Raw genomic sequence first — 24,948 nt, 5'->3', positions numbered from 1 at the left:
GCCACAATGGTTATTGAAAATTTGAAGGCATACGCAGGTAAAAATAGTAAAGATTTAAATAAAGCAATTATTAACAAATTTCACAACTCATTAATATCCCTATATAAAAATGTAATATTCTGTATATAAAAATGTGAATATTGCAGAAAAAATAAAAGAATTTTTCTGGAGGACTGATTGTTGTGCGATTTCAAGTCACATGTTTTACAACTCATGGAAGTAAAATTATGTGCCAGATTTGCAAAACTGATTATAAATAAGTAAAATGATTGTGGTTAAATATTTTTTGGCCCCCAAAAATTCCAGTAGGGGCAAAATTAATGTAAATTTGTTTATTCTAGATGAGCTCAACAAGACAGTACTCCCTTCTTATATGGCCAAATGAACATCATAGACCAATTATGTCACCAAAGAAGCATATGAATGTGGAATGATATCAAAAGTGTTGAAACATACGAACTAGGAGCTTTCTTTCCTACCATGTTCCATGTTCTTGTAGTTTAGAGCAAGCTTTCATGGAACATAAAGAGCAAGCTTCCATGGCTTCTACAACTGAACTCATTACAACTCAGCGCATGTCAACTGAGTGAAGAGGATTATATTTAGTGAAGTTTCTGGCCTTGGTATAACAAACTTTGGCTTGTTGCACTGAATTTGGATTTTGTAACTTCAAAGATGTCCCGCTGCAAAAAAAAAAATCTCATATTGATGGTGCTCACTTCCAGGGTTCTGAAACAATCCAACTAGCTCCCAGAAGTTTCAAGAGAGACACCAAAGAAGACAATATGATATGAAATTGGTAAGGGGAAAAATAATCACAAATTACTTGAATGTGACTGGCCAGGAAGGATATTATCTAAATGCAACCTAAAAGGTAATGGCCGAGCGACTAGCCCATCAGGAAGCCAACCTATTCTTGTTGCATTTTGTTGGAGAACACCAAATTCTCTCTGCACGTATTCAAGAGACCGTGTTAGTTTTCCCCCAGGCTCACAATCACTAATGATACTTCTGGATTCGATACCTAGATGCCTTTCAAGCCAATCAAGGTAACAAATTTGGAACATTGCTCTCAACATATCTTGGGGGGAAGCCCCACTCTTAAGCATAACCTGAGCACAAAAGAACCATCAGATTCAATTATGATCACTTGGTCCTTTAACTTATTTCATACAAGCAGTAAACTTCAACAAACTTCAAGCATAAGAAAACCAGGTTAGGATTCTAGCACTTACATTAAATTTACCAGTATTTTCAGCTAGAAGATACTTTTCATTTTCGTATAGATGAAATAAAGCATCTGCTTCACCCTTGCTATGTATGGCATTATTGAACTTAGATCCCAATTGCAGTTTGGTGTCAATTTCTTCTGCTGCCTTCTTTGCTTCTGGGGAAAGCACCTGACTTGATATCTGAATAATTATAAAATGTCAAAAAAATCGAAAAAATGTATATTATAACTATGACTTGCAGAGCCACAACATCCAGGGAAGATCAAAATGTGAGAATTAAACTTTACAAAGGAAACAAATATGTTTGAGAAAATTATGTAAAAACCAAGTCTTAAAACAATCAGGATTACCGGGCATCTCTATGTGTACCCCATTCTCAGTTGCAATAGATATCCATATGAAGAGTTAGCACAAAAACATTGAATGCATTAACTGATTCATCATGGATAGAGGTTACAAACAGCAACTAGAAAAGTAGAAAATAGAAATAAGTGATTCTACTGGATAGGAACAGAAGACATTCAAAATTAATATAAAGATCCAAGAAATCAAAATTGCATTGAGGAAATTACATTTTCATTCTTAAAATTTATTAAGGTTTGAGTTGCTAATTATTTCTGAATTGGCTCTTTAACAATGACCACATGAACAAAAGCACAGAACAAGCTATAAAAGTACAACCGGTATTCACATGAAGAGAAATAATACTCACAACAGAAGCAATGCTAACAAAATCTTAAATGCAGCAGGAAGAATAAATGGCACACACATAGTATAACGAGAGATTTTACCTTGGTATGCCCTTGTGAAGGGAAAAGAACCCAGCAAAAACACCACTCACTCACTGTATAAACTCAGCCTTCACAATATGATAAGATATTTCTATCGTATGCTTTACACTAGTCTGTGTGAATATTTATAGGAACATCACCATGGTAAACTGCCATTACAATCCAATGAGTATAAAACCATAGGCCTAAAAAGCCATCTATAATGTGTGTGAAACATCAGCACAGGGAGACATCGGGACAGGAAAAAGAAAGGCCTCAACTTGAAATGCTAGTTATGGAACGATGTTTCAGTATAACATACCAAATTGATTCTTGAAATACTTGAACATAAGAAAATTGCAACACAGACCAGAACCATTGAACATTCAACATAGTAATATAATACAAAGTTACATGCCCAATAGTATAGTAACATTCAAAAATCAAAAATCAAATACAAATTCAAATTAACAGCAAATAGGATTTTCATTTATATTAGTCCTATTAAAGATTCAAATTTCAAATATCATAAAGATGATTACAATGAGTAGCACGATATGAATCATAATCGACACATGAATGATCCATTTAAACACACACACATATACATTTACACACACGCACACACACACACACACACATATATATATATGTATACATGTATAAATATATATATATAAATATATATATATATACATGTATAAATATATATATATATACATGTATAAATATATATAACTGTATATGTATACGTATATATAGTATACATATACATATATGTATATGTATATATATATACATGTATTATATCATGTATACATATTATTATATATACATATGTGTGTGTGTGTATAAATGTATATGTAAAGGTATATGTGTGTGTGTGTGTGTTTAAATGGATCATTCAATCATGTGCACTCGATTGTATAAGAATGGATTAAATTGATCCACCCATCATACCTTACCGAATACATAAGAATGGAATGATCAATTTTATGTTCTCTTTATATGGCTGCATATATAAAAATGGATTGTGCAATCCTATGGTTATAGATTTTAATGTTTATATTAGAAAGGATCATTAATCCTAGGCATTCTTTTCTATTGTACAATAAGAAAAAGGAAGGTGATTTAAAAGCAAGGGAAATTGTCCTCCTTTCCCTAGTTGCACAATCAGAAGGAAGATGACCCAACAGGCTCAAGCAAGATTCAAACATTGAACAGGTCATTGATCCTTCACTGATAATGAATCAGGGTAAGTTAGAATTGACAGAAAATAATGGGATGATGCAAGATAGAAGGCCAAATAAGCAAATATAACAAGTTGCAAAAAATATAGGTTGACAAAAAACTAGCAGTGACTTGCAGTCACTTAAAACAGAAACCAGGAGACAGTACCAACTCGCAGTTCAAAATGGAGCTGGTTCACCGCGTATAGAATGTCTAGGGCATTCTATCCCTCGTATAGATAGCTTGAGGTGCACCGTGCGATAAACTTAATGATTTTGCCTGGAACTTTCTAGAACAACCCATCGAATCCACCAACACTTTCCAGATTTAGTCCCAATGGATTCATCAAATGTTCTTGCACACAAATTCAAGACATTGTTGGGTTGAAAGGAGTTTTCCTTGGTCAAATTTGTATGTTTTGCATAATGGAAAGAATGTAAATGTAAAGATAAATGTTCGATCTACCTTGTAGATAAAAATATCTGATGTAAGGATATTGAGATCACACATTCATGAAGGTAGTTGTTTGATTGTTTCTTTTAGCTTCTCAACACAAGCTTACTGCTTCTTTTAGCTTCTCGAAGGCTTGTGTTGAATCACTCCACACAAAAGCCCCTTTGTTAGTGGAGCAGCAGTTTTGGAAAAACGCTTTACAAAGAATTATAATAACTGCAAAATCCCAAAAGTCCTCAAAGTTGAGTTAGAGTTTTGGGTTTTGATTTGGGTTTTGACCATCAATTGAGAGATATAATCTTCTCCTTGTCTACACTTACTCCTTGGGCACAAATTTTATGGCCTAGGTAAAGGTTCTTTGCCAAACTCACATTTTGAAGCCTTAGTAAACAAAGATTGAGATTCTAAGATACTTAGGACTTCTTCAATATGTTGGAGGTTTTCCCATGTTTTTCTATAAATGAGGATATCAAAAAGAAAGTGAGTAGAAATTTTCTTAACTATTTCTAGAAGATGTGATTCATACATGAGGCTGAAGGGTAAGACTAGAAACTCCAAATGCCTATAGTGTCATCTAAAGGAAGCCTTAGGTATGGCTCCTCTCATCCTAATTTAGTTGGATTGTGGTCACAAATCACTCTAGGAGAAATATTTGGCCCCGTGAAGTTCATCAATGAGTTCATCCACTTTGAGAATGTATAGCTGTTTTTAATGGTTTTCGTGTTCAATGTCAGGTAATCTATAGACATCCTTGTCGTTCCATCTTTCTTTCTAACAAGCACTGCCAACAACTCAAAATGGTTTGAACTAGGTTGAATGTAGCCCATCTCTAAGAGTTCTTAAATAGACCTTTCCAAAGTTCCTAGACTCTAACTCAACAATGCCAACTTGACTCGTGACTTGGTTACAACTTAGCAACGACTTGGCGATGACTTGGCAAAATGAAAACACCCTTCAAATTAGACACTTTTATAATTATATATATATATATATATATATATGAAATTATATATCATTTTCCATGACCCAGCCAAGTCATAAAAACTTTGCAAGATTGCTTGGCTCGCCGACTTGTACTACTCACACAACGCACAGAGAATCATGGTACTCTGGTCTTCTCAATCTCATCTTTATAACTTTGGGGATGCCTATTAGGGGTGGTAATTACTAGTCTCACCCCCTTTTCTAATTATATGATGTCCAAATCCCCTCTTGGGAGATAAACCTAGCAAATTGTTATCAAACACCTTTTTATGCTTCCTAATTATGGGTTGGTTATCAATATGTATGGCTGACCCATTTGGAGTAGATTTGTTCGAGACTAGTCATTGGGCAGCCCACACCAAGAATAAGGTACCCATACAACGAGGGACTCCTTGCCCATACCTAAAGATCCTTTTTATTCTTTTTGCAAGAAACTAGTTATGGGGATCTATCAGGTATTCCTTTCAAGGTAATTTCTTGACCCTCGTGTTGGAAATAGAATCTTAAGTTAGAAAGGTCAAATTTAAAATACCCTAGGGGAATATATCCATGGAGTACCTAAAATTATGTTATCATTTAGCAGTACCATGTGTAAGTCCACTTTAATGGAGTGTTTTAACTTTTCCCAATGTGATCCCTTGTTGTGGAATCATTTTTGTACATCTAAACAAGGATCCTGTAGCCTAGATTATCGTAAAACCACTAAAATCCTTGGTTTACAGATTCATTTTTACAACCAATATTTCGTCAATGAAGTTGTGGGACACCCCATTATTTATTAGAGAGATAACCTTTTGTCCTTGGACAGTGCTCCTGATTCTCAATACTAGACATTTAGAAGTTTGAGTGAAGGTGGCTATTGCTCCATATTCTTCATCTTCCTGACTTTCTTTCTTGCTACAATTTTCTTCACACTATTCTTTCCAAGCTACTTCAATATTTTTAGCTCAAGCCCTCTTTTCACATTTATGCCCACATTTTCATTCTTTGTTGCATCTAGTGCATGAGTTTTTCCTTCTAAAATCCTCTTTTTGATTACAAATATGTCCTTCCCATGGTCCCTAGCATGTGAAGCATCAGCTCCTCCTCAACTATCCCTTTCTGCCTTTGTAAGGAGGTCTCTAGGAAATTCATCTATCTTGGAGAGCTTTTTGGTATGGTTGATTGGGGGCCAATTGTTGGTTGATGAGGCTTCTAACCTTGAGGATGTTTCAAAGGTATCTTCGAGAGATGTGGGTTTGAGAGCACTTACGAACCCTCTAAGTGAATATCTTAATCCCTCTGCTAATAGATAAGTCCGTCATCATCTATACCATAAAACGTGGACTAAGATTATTTGAAAATTCAGCAATATAACCTTCTATTGTTCCTTGTTGTTTTATTTGAGTGAACATTTTAAAGTCTTCTTGAAGGTGTTTTCTATCAAACCAATTAATACATTTTGGGAAAACTCCTCATAGGAGGTAGTATTTTGATGACCTTGGATTTCATGGTACCATCATCCATGTGCTAATCCAGCAAAACAGAGGACAGCAAATTGAAGTGCACCCTCTTCAATCATTAGGCCAAGGGTGAAATTAGGGTTCAACTCTTGCAGCCAAGCATGAGCTGTAGTATTTTCCGATCCATCAAAATTCAGAAGTGTTTCTTTCCATCAAAATTCAAAAGTGTTTCTTTATTCACATGTGTTTTAGGAAACTCATGTTATCTCATGGTATCTCATGTTTCTATGCTTCACAAAACTCCCTAAATGTTATAAGTTCTCTAATATTTATTTCAAGACTTGTATAAACTCTAGCAATGTCTATGGTGCTATCTATAGGCTGCTCAACTACTTCCTCCTCAGCCGGTATATCTTCCCTAGGTAAGAAATTTAGAAAGGTGTTATGGATACCCTCAATGTTGATGACCCATTATTGTTCTCCTAGTAGTTAGATCTTATGTCTCTTCCATTTGAATGGTTATTCTTAAAGTAATTAATTGAATTTCCATAGCTTTGCAAAGCCTAGAGGAGTGCTTGGTTTGATTTTTCCAATCTCTCATTTTGGCTCATAAAGATTTGATTGGTTTCGTTCCATAACAGAACTTGTTTCATTGGCAATGTGCTCATTAATGGTAGTTTTACTCCCCCTTCTTTTGTAGTTTGCATTAACTATTCTTCACAAAATGGTAGGTTATGCTCTGTTACCAATTGTAATGTCCCCTTTCTAAAAGATTCTAGCTTGCCCTAAAAAACATAAATTTAGAACAAATTAGGGTTTTGGTCAAGAAACTTACCAACTGCACAAATGAACTTTATGAGATCTCTGCTCTTAACCACATAATATCTACATGTATATATTCAATAATGTGCATTTAGACAATATTCACTATCTAATGCTATTATAATTCAACATAAAGATTAAGTATCAACCATATTATATTGTTAATTGATTTTCTTTAAGATATTCTTTTTGATAGAAATCTGATTTTCCTATCTTTCCTAATCCTGGCAGAAGATGGTAGAATTAATATGCTCCAGCTGCAAAAACAGTCAACAAGTGGGCTCCCTCAAGGATCTTACCTAGTTTGAGACCCTTCAGTCATGTAACCAAATTACTCCGCCTCTCCCTTCAATGTTCACAAACTCCCTATGGCACATAAGCATTGACAGAAGAGCACACTTTATCTTAGGTAAAATCATTCATAACAAGGAATCAGCAAGGGGCTCTTATTCTGCCTATGGACTGCTGGAAGCTTAAAGAGCAGAACAAATACTTCTGTAAGCCATACAAACCTGTATGTGATTTTCATTCTTGGAATATTGATGAACATATCATATAGAACGACGAATGTATAAATCTGAGATATTGTGTTTTAGCACCAAATAGCAATATGACAATCCGATTCATATATATAATTATCGGTAATTCCACGAGTATAATCAGAGATTTGATTTGTGTCTTCCAAGTAATCTATAATATTGAATTCTTAATCAACCCATGTATTTATAAGTCTGATTGTCTTCCTTCCTCTAACACTTACATGGGAAAGGAATTTGTGAAGGGAGAGGCACAGTAATTGAGTCCATGATGGGAGGGTCTCAAAATTGGTAAGATCCTTGAGGAAGCCCGCTTGTAGACTGTTTTTGTGCCCTGGGCGCAATTCTACCATCCTCCATCTGACAATCAGGATTAGGAACCGCAGGGAAGTCAGATTTATATGATCAAAAAGATCTTGAAGATAACCGAGTAACAATATAATTGTAATGGTAAATTAATATTTTATTAAACAGAGGAGATGAAACTCCTATTATATATTTACAAAGAAAAAAATTCTAAAAGAAACAATTGTGAATTAAAGACGAAACAGAAACTAAAGACTATCTCAGGTGACAATTAAAGAAACATTACAATATTCTAATACCCTCCCTTAATGGTCATCTAATTGTTATCTTTAGGTCACAATTCCTTCAAATATTTTAATGAGCAAAATGATAATGACCAAGAAGCCATCCAATATGATGCTGGGAAACAAAGGCATTACTCCCTATAGCTAGAGACACCAAGACAAAACTGAAATCACGATTTTGAGTAAAATTGTCAAACCCCTTTACAAATGAGCATGTGATATCCCCGTCAAAATAAGATTTATACAATTAAAATATAAATGAATGATTAATTAAAAAGGCATAATACAATATGAATAATGATATAATTATAATATTATAATCATATTATAATATCATATAATATATTACATTATAATACTAATATTAAAGTATGGAAATAATTCAAATGATAATGAAAGATTATCATATAAAAACAATAAAATATAATTTTAGATAATGATTAAATTAATAATCAAAATATAAATTGAAGTATAGATTATATGCATTAAATATTAAGCATATTTATATAATTAATATTAATAAATAATAACATAATAGCACAAACATAATAATAATAGTAATATTAATAAATCATAATATAGTAAAATTAATCAAATAAAAAGACATATTTTCTCATGACAAAATATATAGAGGAATATTAACACCGAAAAACAGATACACGGGAGATTTGATATTTAACGAATCTGCAAAAATCAGAGGACCAAAGATGGAAGATTACAAGCATGATCCTGCCATCCTACAGGGTACGAAAAGATACAAGACATTGGGTGATTTGCATACCGAGTAAAGATATAAGAAAAAAACATTTAGTCTAAGGCATCAACAGTCTAGAAAAGACAGAAGCATAAAACATGACACATCAGTATTAAATGCTAATATTGGAATAGACACATCAGCGATGAAGGGAGCAGAAAAATAATTGTCAAGCAGAAAATAAGATATGTCAGCATCCAAAATACCTGACAGCAAAGGGAACATAGGCAGGAAAAAAGTAGACTGAAAATGGTAAGCTTGGAAGTCTAGAGGATTTGTTGGGGTCAAGAGAAATTCCCAGGAATGGATAGTAGAGGGAAAAAAACATACCCATATATTTGGGATGGAATATATATAATTCTGAGGATTAATATTATGCAAACCTTTCATACAAGACGCTCATATTGAATATCTCCCATAACTCTTTTTACTCTGCAAACAGTTGGAAATCCAAAACATTCGTTTAGGCCCAATTTATCATTTGGAGTGTTCGTATGGAAAGAATATGTAATGGCGCCAAAGTTGTTTGGTAAGGGTATGAGAATAATATCATGTTGAGAGTATATTCCCAACCTTTTGAATAGATATAAAGTCCCGTGTAGGATAGAAGCATACAACTATTTTAAGTAACAAATGTTACCAGGTGAAGAAGGGAAAAATCGCAGTAATTCATTGTAACCAATGATTGAGTACCAATCAAACAATAAGAACATCAGATTCAATCCGGTCAGTCACAGATTGGAACAAATACACTTTTTGATCACAGTCAATCATGGAAGAGGCAAATAATTAGTTAACAATTAGAATAACACATTCAGCAATCAAATAGAATTGAATAAGAGTAATTACATACAATCAGTAAGAAATATATAGCAACTGATAAGAAGAGAGATAGTATCATACAAGATCAGGTATGAAGGAAAATATTGCCAAGTAATTTGTCAATCAGACGACTCATACATTCAGCAAGCAATAGGATATGAAGACGTAATGTCATTACATGGTTGCAATAAGTAATAACAGTGGCTACAGCCAATGACTACAATAGCCTATAAAGTAGCATTGATAATAAATATATCAATCAATACAAATATAACAGATGTGAAACCAACGACATATAGATATGACATGATCATAACAAATAAGTTGATCTATTCCACCAAACAGGAAGACAAGAACTATCAGACACTACAGATGGACCAAGCAACACTAATACCATTACTGAACCGATTACAATGAAGACAAAGTAATTCATTTACATCTTGGTACAATAAATTATTGATAAGAATTGGCAAGCATGGAGGTTAAGGAAAAAGTAAAAGATAACATAGTACAACCATCATATCTACAATATAATGCAACAAACCCAAATCAACTGTTAAGAGTAACCAAAACAAGTTGCAAGGCAACAAAAAACAGTACCAGTCTCTGGGAATAAAGACATAAAAAATATATTCCTTGTAGAGTCAGGCAATCTTAATAAACACCAATTTATGTTTTTATAAATATAAACATACATATCAGGTATGTATAGAAACTTGAATCTCTTGCTAATAACATATATACACACAGATATACATGCAAAACTTATTATTAAACTTAGTATTTGATAAGGAGATCAAAGATACATTCAGGTAGAGGCTAGAGTAAATCCCAGCCAATAGGTTGATCCCAAATAGGGTGAAGATCAGCAACCCCGAGCGCATTGAGGGCATCGTCCCAAGAAAGGCTTAGGGGTGTGATTTTCAAACTTTGAGGGAGAGCCTATTATTGATTGGTGTCCAAGCAATTTTAGTACCATAGATAGTAAGATCCCTAATCTGTGCTAATTTGGACTAAACGCAATCATGGGACAATATAAACAGTATTGATAACTAAATCAGAACTACATAAATATATGTATTGCTATTTGGTTGAGAAGAGAAGGTTGTGATGTTACCAAGGAGGGGCTTGTATAAATTCCAAGCAATCGATCTTTGTCTCAAGATAGGATGGGGGTCAGTGACCTTGAGCGCCTTGCATGCAAAGACCCAAGAAAGACTTAAGGGCTTGAATCTATAAACTTTGAGGGAATCCATTGATAGTGGTGTCTAGGCAACTTGGATAACATCAACTTCTTCCGTCTTGAACTGAATTAGTAATAAGGTTGGATATGAGTGTAAAAGGTGAGCAACTAATCCTATTAGGGAACATTACAATTGGTATTGAGTGTGAGAAGAGAGAACAGAGGTATATTCAAGGAGAGGCTAGTGTAAATCCAGCCAATCGGTTATTCCCAAGATAGGGATCAGTGACCCCGAGTGCCTTGTGGGTAAGTCCAAAGAAAGGCTTAAGGGCTTGGATTAGTAAACTTTGAGGGAAACCATTGAGTTTGGTGTCTAAGCAATTTATTTACACCCTAAGCATTCTTCTCGACTAGAATAATAATAAGAGTAAAACAAAACCAGCATCCCAAATAAATATGGAAGCAAAACAAGCATCCTGCTAAGTAGGCCACCTCAAGTGGATGCCTTACACTTGCCACCAAGGCAAAGAGGGCAAAACTTCTACTCTTTGGCTTTGTATGGGATTGGTTTGGAGTAATTTATCATGACTCACATTTTCTTTGAAACTTATATATACATGTATGTACTAATGATCTCTTGTGGTTGCAGGATTCTATTGAGGCAGTAAATTTTGTAAATCATTTTCTTGACCTAGCTCATTACGAATTGTAAATTGTAAGGCACTAACTGAGAATGCATGTAATATGTGTCTACATCGTGCATGCTTCGTGTCTTCATGCATTTATGTGTTGTAATGTCCCTTGTCTACTCCTGTGAGATTTGAGATGATTTTTTCAAAGGGTGAATGTGTTAATGTAACACCTCATCGATTTTAATTATTCATCAAGTGTTAATATATGCATGTTGAGCTTCCCTTATACTATTCCCTGGCAAATTGATAATATTTAGTCAATGTTATATTGACTTTTCTAAAATCAAAACTTCTTACAATCTTTGATTTGGATAATTTAGTGTAACATTCCCATCGTCGTCATGATTATTATTGACCTTCTTGCTTTCCACAAATAGTGTATATAATTGTTCTTCATAGAAACATTGTGCTTTCTTATTGTGATTCATTATAGCGTAAAGGCTAACTATTATCAATATATAAATTGTTGATCTTTCTATTAATCGATGCAATTTGGGCGTTCATGTGTGATAATTAATATTTAGTTACTCATACTAAATGTCTTCATCTTATATTCCCATATCTTATTCACTTATATGGTATTCACTAACTTTCTAATATCGTTTTGTTGTTTGCAATTCATTCTTTCCCTTGATCTCCCATCCCTTGGCCCACCTTCTTTCCTTTGGCAAAGAACGCTGGTCCACAAAATAATATTTATGAATATATCACGGGTTGAATGGTCAATGTTTCTTCTTTTTATCTTTCTAATGTCATTCTGTTGTTTGCAATCCACTATTCTTCAGTGTTACATGGGGACTCGCACCCCTCTCCCAAACCTCGGAGTACTCATCCCCAAGACGTCCTTGCACTAGGTACTCATGTACCCAAGTACCCCCACGTCCGTCATTCCACAACCCTGCTACTGCTAGTATGGAGACTTGGATTTCTATTTGGCTTTTGTTTTTTGAATGTTACTATTGGGTATGTAATATGTTACTATGTTGAATGTTCAATGGTTCTAGTTCATGTTGCAATTTGGCTATGTTCAAGTATTTTAATTTGGTATGTTCTACTGAAACATCATTTCATAACAAGCATTTCAAGTTATATATGTATACTATACAACACTCCTCCTTGCTTCGTCTTCCCCTTGCCACCGTCCCTTGGCCATCCCCCCACCGTCCTGAAAATGAGGCCCATTTTCCCCCGTCCCAAAAACTCGTTCCAACATCCTGTCGTCCCGACGTCCCACCGTCCCCATGTACCCCAATACTGGGGTAACATTGCTATTCTTTCCCTTGATCTCCCATCCCTTGGCCCCACCTTCTTTCCTATGGCAAAGAACGCTGGTCCATAACATAATATTTATGCATATATCACAGGTTGAGTGGTCGATGTTTCTCCTTTTTATATTAAATTTGTTTCTGATTTTAATAATAAATTTGGTTGTTTCAGTTACAATGACAATCCATGGCAATTTCGAAATTCATTGGTTATATCTCTCTGTATTTCTTCTTCTGCATTTCTTCTGCTATACTAGTCCATTCTTCTTGTTTGTGGTTGATACAAAACTGCTATGGTTGTTCTGGCAACGGAATAGCAATGATCTGTCAGTGACATGTTATTATTCATTCAATTAATATGAAATGCGTTAAGCCAGTTTCTTATTTGTTGTAACTAGTTTGTCTTGATCAAATATTACCAATGAAAGCCTTCTCTAATATACTATTTTATAACACTAGTACTTATGTATCCCATATTTCAAGGGTTGCTGCTTCTGAATCCCCATGGGTCTGAAGTAATATTCCCTGTGTGCAAGAGACACTCTCTAACCAGCTACCTTCATCACAAAATTGAACAGATCAAGGATTGTCACACTTACTGGATAAGCTGAGAATATTTGTCCGCTATTAATAAAGAACTCTGATCATTATAGTGCAGCACTGGAATGGAGTCAGTGATAATGATCTTCCACAGCGTTGATACTCCTTAGCTAATCATTGACTGGTCTCCTATCTGCTTCTATTTGTTCTTTGGTACATATTTTTCTTTGTGTTCCATGCCTGTTCTTCCTCTGGTAATGGCGTGCCTGGCTTGGACTGGTTCAAAGTTATCAAACCTTGCTGGTAGCTCCTTTATCTTTTTACTGGTGCACCACCAACATATTTTTCTAACTCCTAAAAACTTGACTTGGACGTTGTTTTCTATCCATCCCTTATCGTTTCCTGCTGACTATAGTTCCTTCTACCATTTGCAATAACCCCTTATATACTCTTATGATTAAGAGTTGTAACCCGTAAAACTAAGTCACGTCTTTGTTCAGATAGTTAAATATTGTTTTCTTAATATTATACACAACTTTATATATATATATATATATATATATATATATATATATATATATATTCAATATTTCTTATATGTTTAGTGATTAGATTGATTTGTGATAAATATGCATGTCTTATCTTAATTATAATGTTATTCTTATTTCTCTCTTATTTATTTATATTACCGATTATCAATTCAATAGTATTATTTAGTTGCATTATAAATATAACTTTTGTTTTTTTTTTATCTATTGTAGTCAGGATACGTTATATTATAATATAATATAATATGTTATATTAATATTTACTATTTCCTTCATTATTTACAATATAGTTCATTTAGCAATAAACTATTTTATTATTTATTAATCATTTATTTTATTTTTTAATTAATTTATTCTTTATTATTAGACCCTATTGGACAAAGAAGGAATGGAACATTACATGTGTCTACTTCATGTCTTCATGCACTCATGTTCACTTCATGTATGCTTTGTGTTTTCATTAAAATGTATACTCCATGAATCCCTCGAGTCTTCTTGCATCCAATTATATGCTTCGTATTTTGGCTCTACAAGAAAAGTTACGTATAAATGATCTTTGCTTGAAGATAAAACAAAATTTGAGAGGGGAGGACTGTGATATCCCTGTCAAAATAAGATTTATAAAATTTAAATTTAAATGAATAATTAATAAAAAAAGAATAATATAATATAAATAATGATATAATTATAATATCATATAATATCTCACATTATAAAACTGTTTTTAAAGTATGGAAATGAATCATATGATAATTAAATATTATCATATAAAAACAATAAAATATAATTCTAGATAGTGATTAAATCAATAATCAAAATATATATTGAAGTATATATATTATGCATTAAATATTAATATTAATAATCATATTATTGATATTAATAAATAATAACATAAGATCCGAGTTTGGAGTTCTCTCCTTGTATTTCTATTTGTCCTTTCCATGATTCCTTTTTCTCTACCCTGCTCGTTCTGTAGTCTTTTTCTCTTCAATGGTTTCTATCTGCCAGCTGAGGTTTTCCAGTTGTCTTGTTTTCTGGCTTTCTTTCCTCTTAGCCCTATGTTTAAAATATCTCTTTTAATTTGGCTATTGTAGCCTTGATAATCATTTCCTCATTTAGGTAGAGGTTATAAGGCACAATATCCTAGTGGGAAGTTTTATTATCTTAGTTGGTCTTCTTCTGGTCTTCTTGCAGCTAATTTCCCCCTTCTCCTTTCTTCCTTCTGCTATTCGGATCTTTGATAAATATCTTCTCTCATTGTTTTCTCTATTTGATGTTTAATCTTCCAGGTTTATTAAGGTGATAGCAGGAATCTGGTATTCTATAGATCTTTAAATCTAAAATTCATAATTCGGAATAACTATTTTTTGGGCTATTGTACCCTTCATAATCTTAACCCCATATTGTGTAAGAGATTATAAGGTTACAATATTCCAAAGAAAGAATTAGTTATTATGAATCCACATTAGATTTCTTGTATATGACTTAAATCTATAAAGATTCTTTTGATGAACCAATGTATGAAGCTTTAAAATATTAAATGTATATAAAGGTTTAGGTTGTTAATCATTATCTGACATAGAATTATATATCATATAAGAGTGATTTTTACTTATATTATTATTAAAAGATGAATAACATTGCTCTTAGCCAAAGGATGAGATCTGCATGAGGAAAAAGAGTATCATCAACTAAGCACACAAGGACTCGAATCAATAATGAGGAAATTAACTAATTTCTAAGGGAAGTGATGCCTTCTCAAAGTCCCTTTTATTTTAAAAAGAACAAATGTATCTAAACTATATCACCTCATTGCTGAAATTAATAAATTGCAACTAAAATCATTTATGCAAGGGAAGGTATTCCTTTCCAAAGTTCCATCTTAAAAACAGGGGCAATTGTAATCAACAGAATTAACTAGACACTTGCTTCCCTGGCTAAATAGAGGGTTTTCTTCCCCCTTCTTTTTCCTCCGGTGCCTACACTTTGAATGGGGTAAAAAACAAATATAGAATACAAACATAATAATATTAATATTAATAAATAAAATATAGTAATGAAGTAAATGAAAAGACACCTTTTCTCATAAAGAGAAATTTTAACAGCAAAAAATAGATAATCAAGAGATTTGATATGTAATGAATCTGCAAGCATTAGAGGACCAAAGAGGAGACATTACAGAGAACTATGCCCAAAACAAACTACACGATGATATTCACCAAGAAGTTTTGCAGATGAGCACTACTACTCAAAACGAACTGCAAAAAGCCATGATTTTCTAGGAGAAAATATCTTAAAAACTAGACACTTTTTGAGGTGAAGACACTTTTTTGTGCATTCGTCAATTCGATTCAAGCCAAAAGATTTTTTGTGAATCGGTGAATCGAATCAGCGATAAAGGGTTTATGAAATAAGTTACTCACTAAATTTAAAGGGTTTTTTTAATTTGCCAATTCATGGCCGATTCGATTCCGATTCATGATTTGATTCGGCCTTGCCGATTCCAATCCGATTCCGATTCTTGTTACTTTGGAAAATACAATAAAAAACAAAGAACAGAATCCAAGCACAGGTTAGATAATACAAAGCTTTGTTTTTTAAGGAAAAACAATGAAATCCAACAAATAATTTTTGAGCAAAAAATTATTAAATTCCAACAAATAATTTGAGGAATAAAATATTAAAACCTAACTCGACAGCTTTTGAGCAAAGAATTGTTACAATCCAACCACAATTTTTTAAGCGAAAATATATGAAAAACACGTCATAGATTTTTAAGGGAAGAAACTTATGAAAACCCATCAGAGAAAGCTAAGAAACCTTTATGCAGAAAAACAAGAGACTTGTGTGGTAAAACAGCACATGCAACTTTTAAAATCAAAAAACAAATCTATGGACAATATTCCAAATTGGAAGAGGCTCAATTTTTTCTTTAGAAATTTGCCAAATTTTATGGAATCCCATCAACCCACTTTGGTACCATGTCATGATAAACTGATGTTGTATTAAACATAGTAAATGAAAGCTCCTCATATAGATTTACAAAGACGATGTTTTTAAAAGAAACAATTGTGAACTAAAGACAAAATTATAAACTAGCTAACAAACTAAAGACTAAGATGACTACTAAAGAAACATTACAATATTCTAATAGTAATATAGTCAATCCTTAATTTTCATGTTGAATTATGATACCATTAATGAATCTTGTCTGAATACACATTACTATATATATCCATGTAGATATTATGTGGTTAAGTGCTAAGATCTCATACAAATTCATTTATGCAATTGGTAAGTTTCCTAACCCAAACCCTAATTTGTGCTAAACCTATATTTTCCAAAGCAAGATAGAGCTATTTTACAAAGGGGACATTATAGATGGGTAGTAACTGTCAGTCACTAGAATTGGTAGGACAATATCTAGCTAGGAAGCTCACCCTAATAGGTGACAATGTCAATAGGTTGGCTAGCTACAACAATTGTGGGATATATGCCAAGTCTCGAATGATAGGAAAACTGAAGTCATGTTTACATGCCCTTGAGAAGGGTTGAGCCACTTCCATGTGGAAGTTGTATGGGGACTGTTAGGTCACGATCATAAGATCGACCCTAATGATACTCTTTTTCCATATGGCAGTTGAAAGCAATGAAAGCACAATCGGATTAAACCGACAAGTTTTGGTTCTATGTATTTAATTTTGGAAGTTATTTATGTTATTACATTTTTTATTAATATTATGTTAGTTTCCTTTCATATGGTAGTTAATGCTTCACTCCTTAATGAATTTCTTATTACTATTATAGTAATGGGATAAATTGGTCCAAATCGTAATCATGTAGTGTTAGTTAGCAATAGCTAATAGATAATTAATAAAGTTCTTTATTCATACTTATAAGGAAATGCAATGCAATTATGATGTTATGATGTTAAAGCATATTTTCCTTTCCTCCTAAGAGAAATTTAATTTTCCTATTTTTCTTAGGATAGTGTAGATGTTATGTTACAAAGACAGTAACATTTTCCCTGAAGATGAATTTGGTTGCAAAAATTATGAATTTGGTTATATAAAGTTTGAGAAAATGCCGAGAATTCTTCACTCATCTGCCTGGACTCAACAAGGTCGAACTTGCAATCAAGAACCAATACCTTGCAAGAACCCCAAGCAAATCGGATCAAGATCCAAACCCAGCGCAAAATGGATCTGAAGCCAAAGGACAAAGAGGATGCACTATCTTGGGCAAAAATACATCGTAGGTAGCTCAATCTTTTGCCTTATCTTTATGGACTCGTCTCTAAGCCACAAAAACAACATGGAATAAACCAATTTGGGATTACTATATCATAAGATTGATTCATACAAGTGCAAACATCTTCAAAGAGAACTACAATGAGATCTCAAGAATCAAGTAACCATGTACAATTTGAACCAAGATATGGGAGATTTATAGAGATTCACATAATCCTCCATACCCGAATGGTCCTACATCATATTACCTCATTGTACTTGATGTTGACAATTTATCGTTTAATGATGATTCCTTGAAGGTGTTTGAATACAATGTAGAACTTGAGTGTCTTGGTGATCCAGAAACTTCTCACACAACTTCTACTCAAATTGAGATCACAAACCCATCTTGTTGAGCATTGGGGGAATTGTTGAGATTATTGATGATAAGGGAGTTTGCTGAGTCGGAATTGTTGTTGGCATGCAATTGTTATCATAGGTTTTGTCATTGATGTCAACAAAAGTTCAGGAATTTCAAAGAGGAGTTAGACAGACTTAGATTCTATGTGTTACATTCTATTGATCATAGCAGTATGGCCAGTGTACAACATTCCTTAGTATGTGAGCTTGTACATGTGTTACAAGATGAGAGACCTTATGCCTACGGTAGCAGCTCTTTATGTGATGGGTTGAGTGAGTTACAAATGTTTTAGTGAAGACCGGTTGTAGGTCACTGACAATAAAATATACTAGAGGTAGTAGTTGTATTTTGGATATGATACGTTGGCGAGTTTAACTAAAGGTTTGTGAAGATGGAGCCTGGTAGAAGACTTGGATTAGTGCATGCTTTGGGATTTTAGAGTCACTTGGTTCATTTTGTGACAATTGCTAGTGTATGGTGTATGGATTATTGTTTTGGGAGCCAACAAGGCAGTGTAGCATGTTGTTTGAATTGGCAACCGTTAATGATGGATCATTGCGCATAATTTGATAAATGTAATTGTTGTCTAATTGTAAAGGTGTCATGTCCATCTTAGCATGGATCTATTTTATTATTTGTGCATTGGGGAAGTCCTAACAGGCCGCCTTAATTACTTGTTTGTAACGTGTATAAAATAAAATAATTTCCTTGGTTGTAATGTATGGAATAAGTGGAATGAAGTTGTATCTACGAGCCTTCATGTTGAATATCAAAGCAGAGCTGAAGGATTATCAAATACTTTGCTAAGAGGTATGAGTGGAATCCATTATCATTCCCATGTGTGCTTCATTGGAATTGTTAAGACAAGTGTGTTGTCATCAATCAGTTCATTATTCTAATTTGTAAATCCTTGAAGGCGGCTTTAACCTTCACACCTCAGACAATGAGTCTTCTTGAAATTGGACTTAACCTTCTCCCTTTGAGCAATGTGCTCTAGCAGTGAGCCTTTTGTTCTCACAACTCCTAACAGGGTTGGGAAACTTTTTGCAGGGGTTCAGGCCTTTAACGAGGAATTGTCTTTTAATAGGGACAGATGTACTAAATGTATTGTATCGGCTCCTAATAGAGTCAGGTCTCTTAAGAGGGACATTTTCATATTAGTGCATGATCTTTTGGGTATCATCCCCACTGGAGTTCTTCCATTAATAGGATTTTCCCCCAGAACAGAAGTCCTTGTGTTATGGTGTTGACTTTGTCTTGTTAGCACAGCTATATTCTTTGTTGATGATTTGGTGTAGAGGTTTGATGTTTATAAGTATTGTGCACAATTGATTCCCCCTTATCCCCTTAGTTGTACGGTATGGACTGTCATTACTAACACATATTTTAGCAACTTCTAGTGGGTCATTATAATAGGTATCACATTTTTCTTCCTAATTGAGGTTTATTTACCAAACATTGCATCTTGGTTTATGGAAATTTCACGTTTCAGATTTAAAAGACCAATTTAAGGGATTCTCTCCTATGCGATGAAATTCATGGCACAAATTTGGTCCATCATCTTTGTCCTTAGAGGTAGTTCAACATGAATTTCCATTTACTCCTAGCTTGTCACCTTCATTGATTGGGCATGTACTTGATTGGATTGTGGCCTCGTCATCAACCAAAGACTTGGTGACATGTGAGTAGATTTCAAAGAAATCTTCATATGTTTAGGATCTTCTTCCTACCAATTTCCTATCCAGAATGGGAAGCATTTTTGAATTTGTAATTGGTTTATCTTATTCCTTCCAAAGGGAGAAATGTTGGTTTTAGGCACTGGACTATGTTCTGTCTTCAGGGACTCCACATTTCTTCAGAATATTACAAATCATGAGGCTATATAGTCTTTCTTTCCCTCCTATGGAGGATATCTTTGATTGAGTATTTGTGATGGATGCAATCCTATGGGGGTATCATTGAGCTCTCGAGTCTCAATACAACATCTTTGTTTGTATCTTTTATCTCTTTTGGAGAGGATTTTTGGCCCAATTGGTTTTCTACTTCTCTTCGTTCTTGAGAGATTGTATTGCAAATGGGTACCAAAGATGCACTAGTTGTTGGGACCCATAATCATCTTCATCTTTACATTGTTCACATAACAATTTGCTGCCCTTGAGAATTCACTTAGGAGGGGTGTTGGTGTGAATAAGATATTTTACCCAACTAGTTCATTAGTGAGTTCTATTTACATACTCAAGATACTTAGATCCTAGGTAATCTTTCCATAATGTAGTTAGTTTAAATAAGATCTATTACTTTTTAACATTTACTGTTAGTTATCCAAGTCATTTAGTAATTGTCATAGAACATATATTAAAACACATATCCTAATTTTGTATAATCCTATGTCCCAATCTTATATTTGTAAGCAAGGCATCCCATCATATATTTCATATTCAATCAATCATTCAAGCATACAAAATCAAGCAAGTTGTTCTTGCCAATTTGTCTCTTGTGGAAGACATATGGTTTGGCTGATGCACTTAGGGTGTTGGGTTTTTATCTCCTACACAAAATCTATAGGCCTCGGACTAGACCACGTCATTTGATAATTAGATTAAGTATCAGTTACATTCTCTCATTAGGCTTAGTGAGCATTTCAAAGCAGAATAATCTTCCATGCATTATAACTTCATCTCCCAATGAAGCTAAACCCAAAGAAGTTTTCTATCTGCTGATGTCAATTTTATTTCACTACAACATGAAGAATCAAACACTCAGTGTTTCGAGTTGAAAACTAAGATTTGAAGGTGATATCAAGGTTCCTTCTATTGTGGATACTTGCTCAGTGAAATAATGTAATTTGTTGGATCACTAAGGGGACTTACATTGTTCGTTAAGACTTGTCAACTTAATTCAAATGATATGACTTTACAATGTGCAATGAAAATAAATTCTGATTTTTCAATTTTGAACTCTCAACTCAAACTTAAATTTACTAACTTCTACTACTTCTACTTCTACTTATACCTTTGGATGCAAGAAAGTACGAATGAACTTGGACTCTACCAAATTCAATCTTGTCAGCGACTCCACCCACCTAGTGCAAGCTTCTAAGATATACCCAAATGTTTTCAAATTAATAACTCCGCTTCAATTCCATCAATAGATGCAAACAAAAGATTGAATATCAATCAAAGTTTAGTGCATTCAATGACTAGCTAATCATGCACAACACACAATCAACAATAGACTAGTTGCCTACATTTATGTTCGAGTCTAGCAAGTAAGCATTCACAATTTTTTTCATCCAACTAAGTAACTTAAAGCAAATTCTATTCTATATAACAACTTGAAATGAAACCTATTCAAACTGAGGGATGTAGATCACCATGCAATACTTCAACCAAGATCTTGATCATTCACCATGCAAAAGACAACAATGAACAATAGGGCAAATTTGGTAATATATTAGCAACGATCTCCTTCACAAATGAGAGGGGTGGGGTTTATATAGGAGTCCTAATTACAATGAATGGTCATGAAAGATTTGAAATCAATGGCCCAAATTAATCCATTACAAACCCTAATTAGGGGAAGCAAAAATAATCAGTGAAAATGAAGCACCACAAAATCATCTAAAGAGAAAATTCAAAGGCTTGAGGACCAATATGAAGCAAGGATGTCACATAGTCATAACTGAACTCATTATCCAAGATATGCACTCCCTTTTCTTTCTCTGTTTTAGTAAAATAAATGAATTTAAGAAAAATTGCACTAAACTCCTCCATGTCAATACTAGGAAGGTTGCAATGTTGTAACTCTATTACTTCTAACTTCTCCAAACATCCAATGTGTAATCCCAACCTGAAGTGTACCTCAACAAATCATTTATGAAAATCATAAATGATAGAAATCCATTCAATTCACTCTTCTCAAGAGAGTCCACTGTCTTGTCTTTCAACTCATCCAAATCTAACAGACTAGAAGCATCAATGTCAAAATCAAAAAAAAAAAAAAAGGAAAGGTTTCTTAATGGGTAGGCAAGTGAGCGTTCTTCCCATTTGGTTTGATTTCAACAAAAGGTTACCTCCATGGGATTTGTCTAAACTTGTAGCATCAAGGAAGTATAGGATACATGGTACTATAGATCATGAGGAGATGAATTGTTTTGTGTTTCTCTTAAGAGTGGACTTGGCATTAAGAGGAAAATTTTCTTTTTCACAAACACATGAGCCTACGGTCCTTGTCAATTCGGAGAAAAATTTTCTTGTTTTCAAAGAAGATATCAATAGGGAACCAAAAAACATATATGGAAGAAATTCTTGGTGCAATGTACACAGTCTCTCACATTCAATATCTACTTGCCCATCTTGCCAAGACACTATTGACTTGGTCAAGTTTCAATTGGGTTGGTATGAGGAAATATCAGTGGGGGGTGGTAAAGATTTCTTTCAGCTTTTAAATTGGCAACCAAAGAATGAAGAGTGTAAGATTTATCAAGATGATATGGTTGATTCTAATGTTCAAGATAACCAAGTGGATGAACCTTCACACATTATATCACAAGGTGGAGAGGTTGACAAGAAAATCGAGGAAAGAATTGAATTTATGCAAGCAAGAGAAGGGATGGTAGGCAAAGGTCAACATGTGAGGGCACACGAAGAACTACAAATGGAACAACAAAAGGTGGACAAAAAGGAAATCTTTGGTGAGCCTTCATGCATAATTCAAGGGGTGACTCTTGAAGATGGGTTGTAAGAAGTTTCAAATATCCTTAAAGAGAAAGATAATCAAGTGGGCGTGTTGAACAAGGAATTACAAGATATCACAAGGGAGTTCAAATATGAGGAAAATATTGATAAACCAATACAAGGCACTATCTCCACCACATTCTTTGGGGGGATGCTTGAACATCCTATAGAAGAAATACAAAAGGAGTCATTGCCCAAAGCATTTCAAGGTGATCAAGTTGTTGCAAGTGGCATGATTCACCATCTACTTCGACCTCTAAAAATTTTGCCACTTGAAATGGAAGTTGATGGGCAACTCACAAAGATGTATGATGGTTCTCCTATCAGTCTTGAAGGTGCTATGTTTGGTGAGAGTCTATATAAAGAATGGCAAGATGTTCCTAAAGAGAGTTCAAAGGGAAATTACATGCTAGATGATGAAGCTTCTATTGATGAGGATATGCAAGGATTGTTAAGTGGTGATCAAGTTGCTCCCATGGAAAAGGAAAATAAAGAACAGTTTGGGTTGATGCTACAATTGGATATTGTGTTCGAGCAACTTGGAGAGGTGTTTGATGGGGAGAATATCAAAAAATTCTTGATTTTTGAGGATACCCTTGAGGAGATTCACAAGGATTCATGGTTCATTGTTCATAGGAGCAAGCCCCCAAAGACGATATTTCATGAGCTTGATTCCAAGACTGATCCTACTTGGACTACCAATGAGTTTGATGTAGATGTTAGAGGGAAGATTTATCACCAATTGCGACCTCCTAAAGCTGTGCATGATTAATTGAGGTTTAAACAAGAGTTACCACCTGAAGCACACCAGGTTGTTTCCTTCCCTGCTCTTAAAGATGAAAGGTTTGAAAGTTTATATTTTGATTATGGAAAATCTGGAGAAACAACTTGTATTTGGATTAATCATGGACCCTATGAGTTGCCTCAATTGTTGGTCTTGCATGATAATTTTCTAGAGTTTGAGTTTGAGGTGACCAATTTTTTTTCAGAGTACAAGGATGAGTTTGTGAGATTGAGAACTATCACCGAAACCTTGTTACTTTTGAACATCCTGAGAAACCATGTTAGATCCAGTGTATATATTAGATCGGTCAGTGTTGTCCCTTTAGAGTCTTGTACATAGTTAGGGTAGGTTTGTCTTTGACAATTTGGTTCAAGAGAGTAGTTTAGTTTCCTTTCAGTTGGGTAGATTAAAGTTTCCCTTTCAGTTGCTTAGAGTAGATTTCTTTTAGTTGTTTAGTTTAGGTGTTGTGAGGGAGCTTGAGCTTGATTTGCATCAAGTCATTTGACTTGAAATTTTTTTACCTTCCCGCAGTTGGAAAGCAGTTTTGGTTTTGGGCCTTTGCAAGAGCAAAGGGGGGTCCATGTTATCACTCGTGGGCGAGGTGTGTAGATTTTACATTTTTGGTGACAAAACGGAGTCTATCTTGTTCATTTCTCGAATACATTTAACAAGGTTCAAAGATTAAAGGATGTGTTTAGTTGTTGGTCTATGGTAGGACTTGTACTAAATTTGGGTTAGACTCGATAGAGATTCTTGAGTTATCTCTGGCATGGTTATAGCATTCTACTCAAACTTAATTACTCTGAGTTCTTGATGTTTTGAAATGAAATTGAACTTAGTAAAAATCATACACCTGCTTTAGCACCACTGTGGTCTTCCAAACCCTCTGCAAGCTTCATTGCCTGCAAACTA

At 34.1% G+C, this 24,948-nt stretch overlaps 1 protein-coding gene across 3 annotated transcripts in view; it reads right to left on the bottom strand.

Moving 5' to 3' along the window:
- Positions 1 to 237: 237 nt before the first annotated feature.
- RUS1 (root UVB sensitive-like protein (Protein of unknown function, DUF647)) overlaps positions 238 to 24,948 on the bottom strand; it is a 123,094-nt gene continuing 98,383 nt past the window's right edge. The window contains exons 7-9 of one of the 3 annotated variants that reach the window (XR_016360172.1): positions 7,694 to 7,829; positions 1,236 to 1,412; positions 238 to 1,112 (exon numbers count right to left, since the gene is read on the bottom strand). Coding sequence is in view for 2 of the 3 variants with exons in the window: in XM_089815196.1 (XP_089671322.1) it covers positions 816 to 1,112; positions 1,236 to 1,412 (474 nt within the window). In the remaining variant the exon portion in view is untranslated. The remainder of the gene's footprint in view (positions 1,113 to 1,235; positions 1,413 to 7,693; positions 7,830 to 24,948) is intronic. The other 2 variants (XM_089815196.1, XM_089815197.1) reach the window with 2 other exon arrangements.

Source organism: Cupressus sempervirens, chromosome 2, assembly GCF_028749045.1.
Source record: "Cupressus sempervirens isolate cs-2001-9-10 chromosome 2, ASM2874904v1, whole genome shotgun sequence".
NCBI lineage: Eukaryota > Viridiplantae > Streptophyta > Pinopsida > Cupressales > Cupressaceae > Cupressus > Cupressus sempervirens.
The sequence above is the reverse complement of the archived record's forward strand: the minus strand, read 5'-3'. Positions and strand labels throughout refer to the sequence as shown.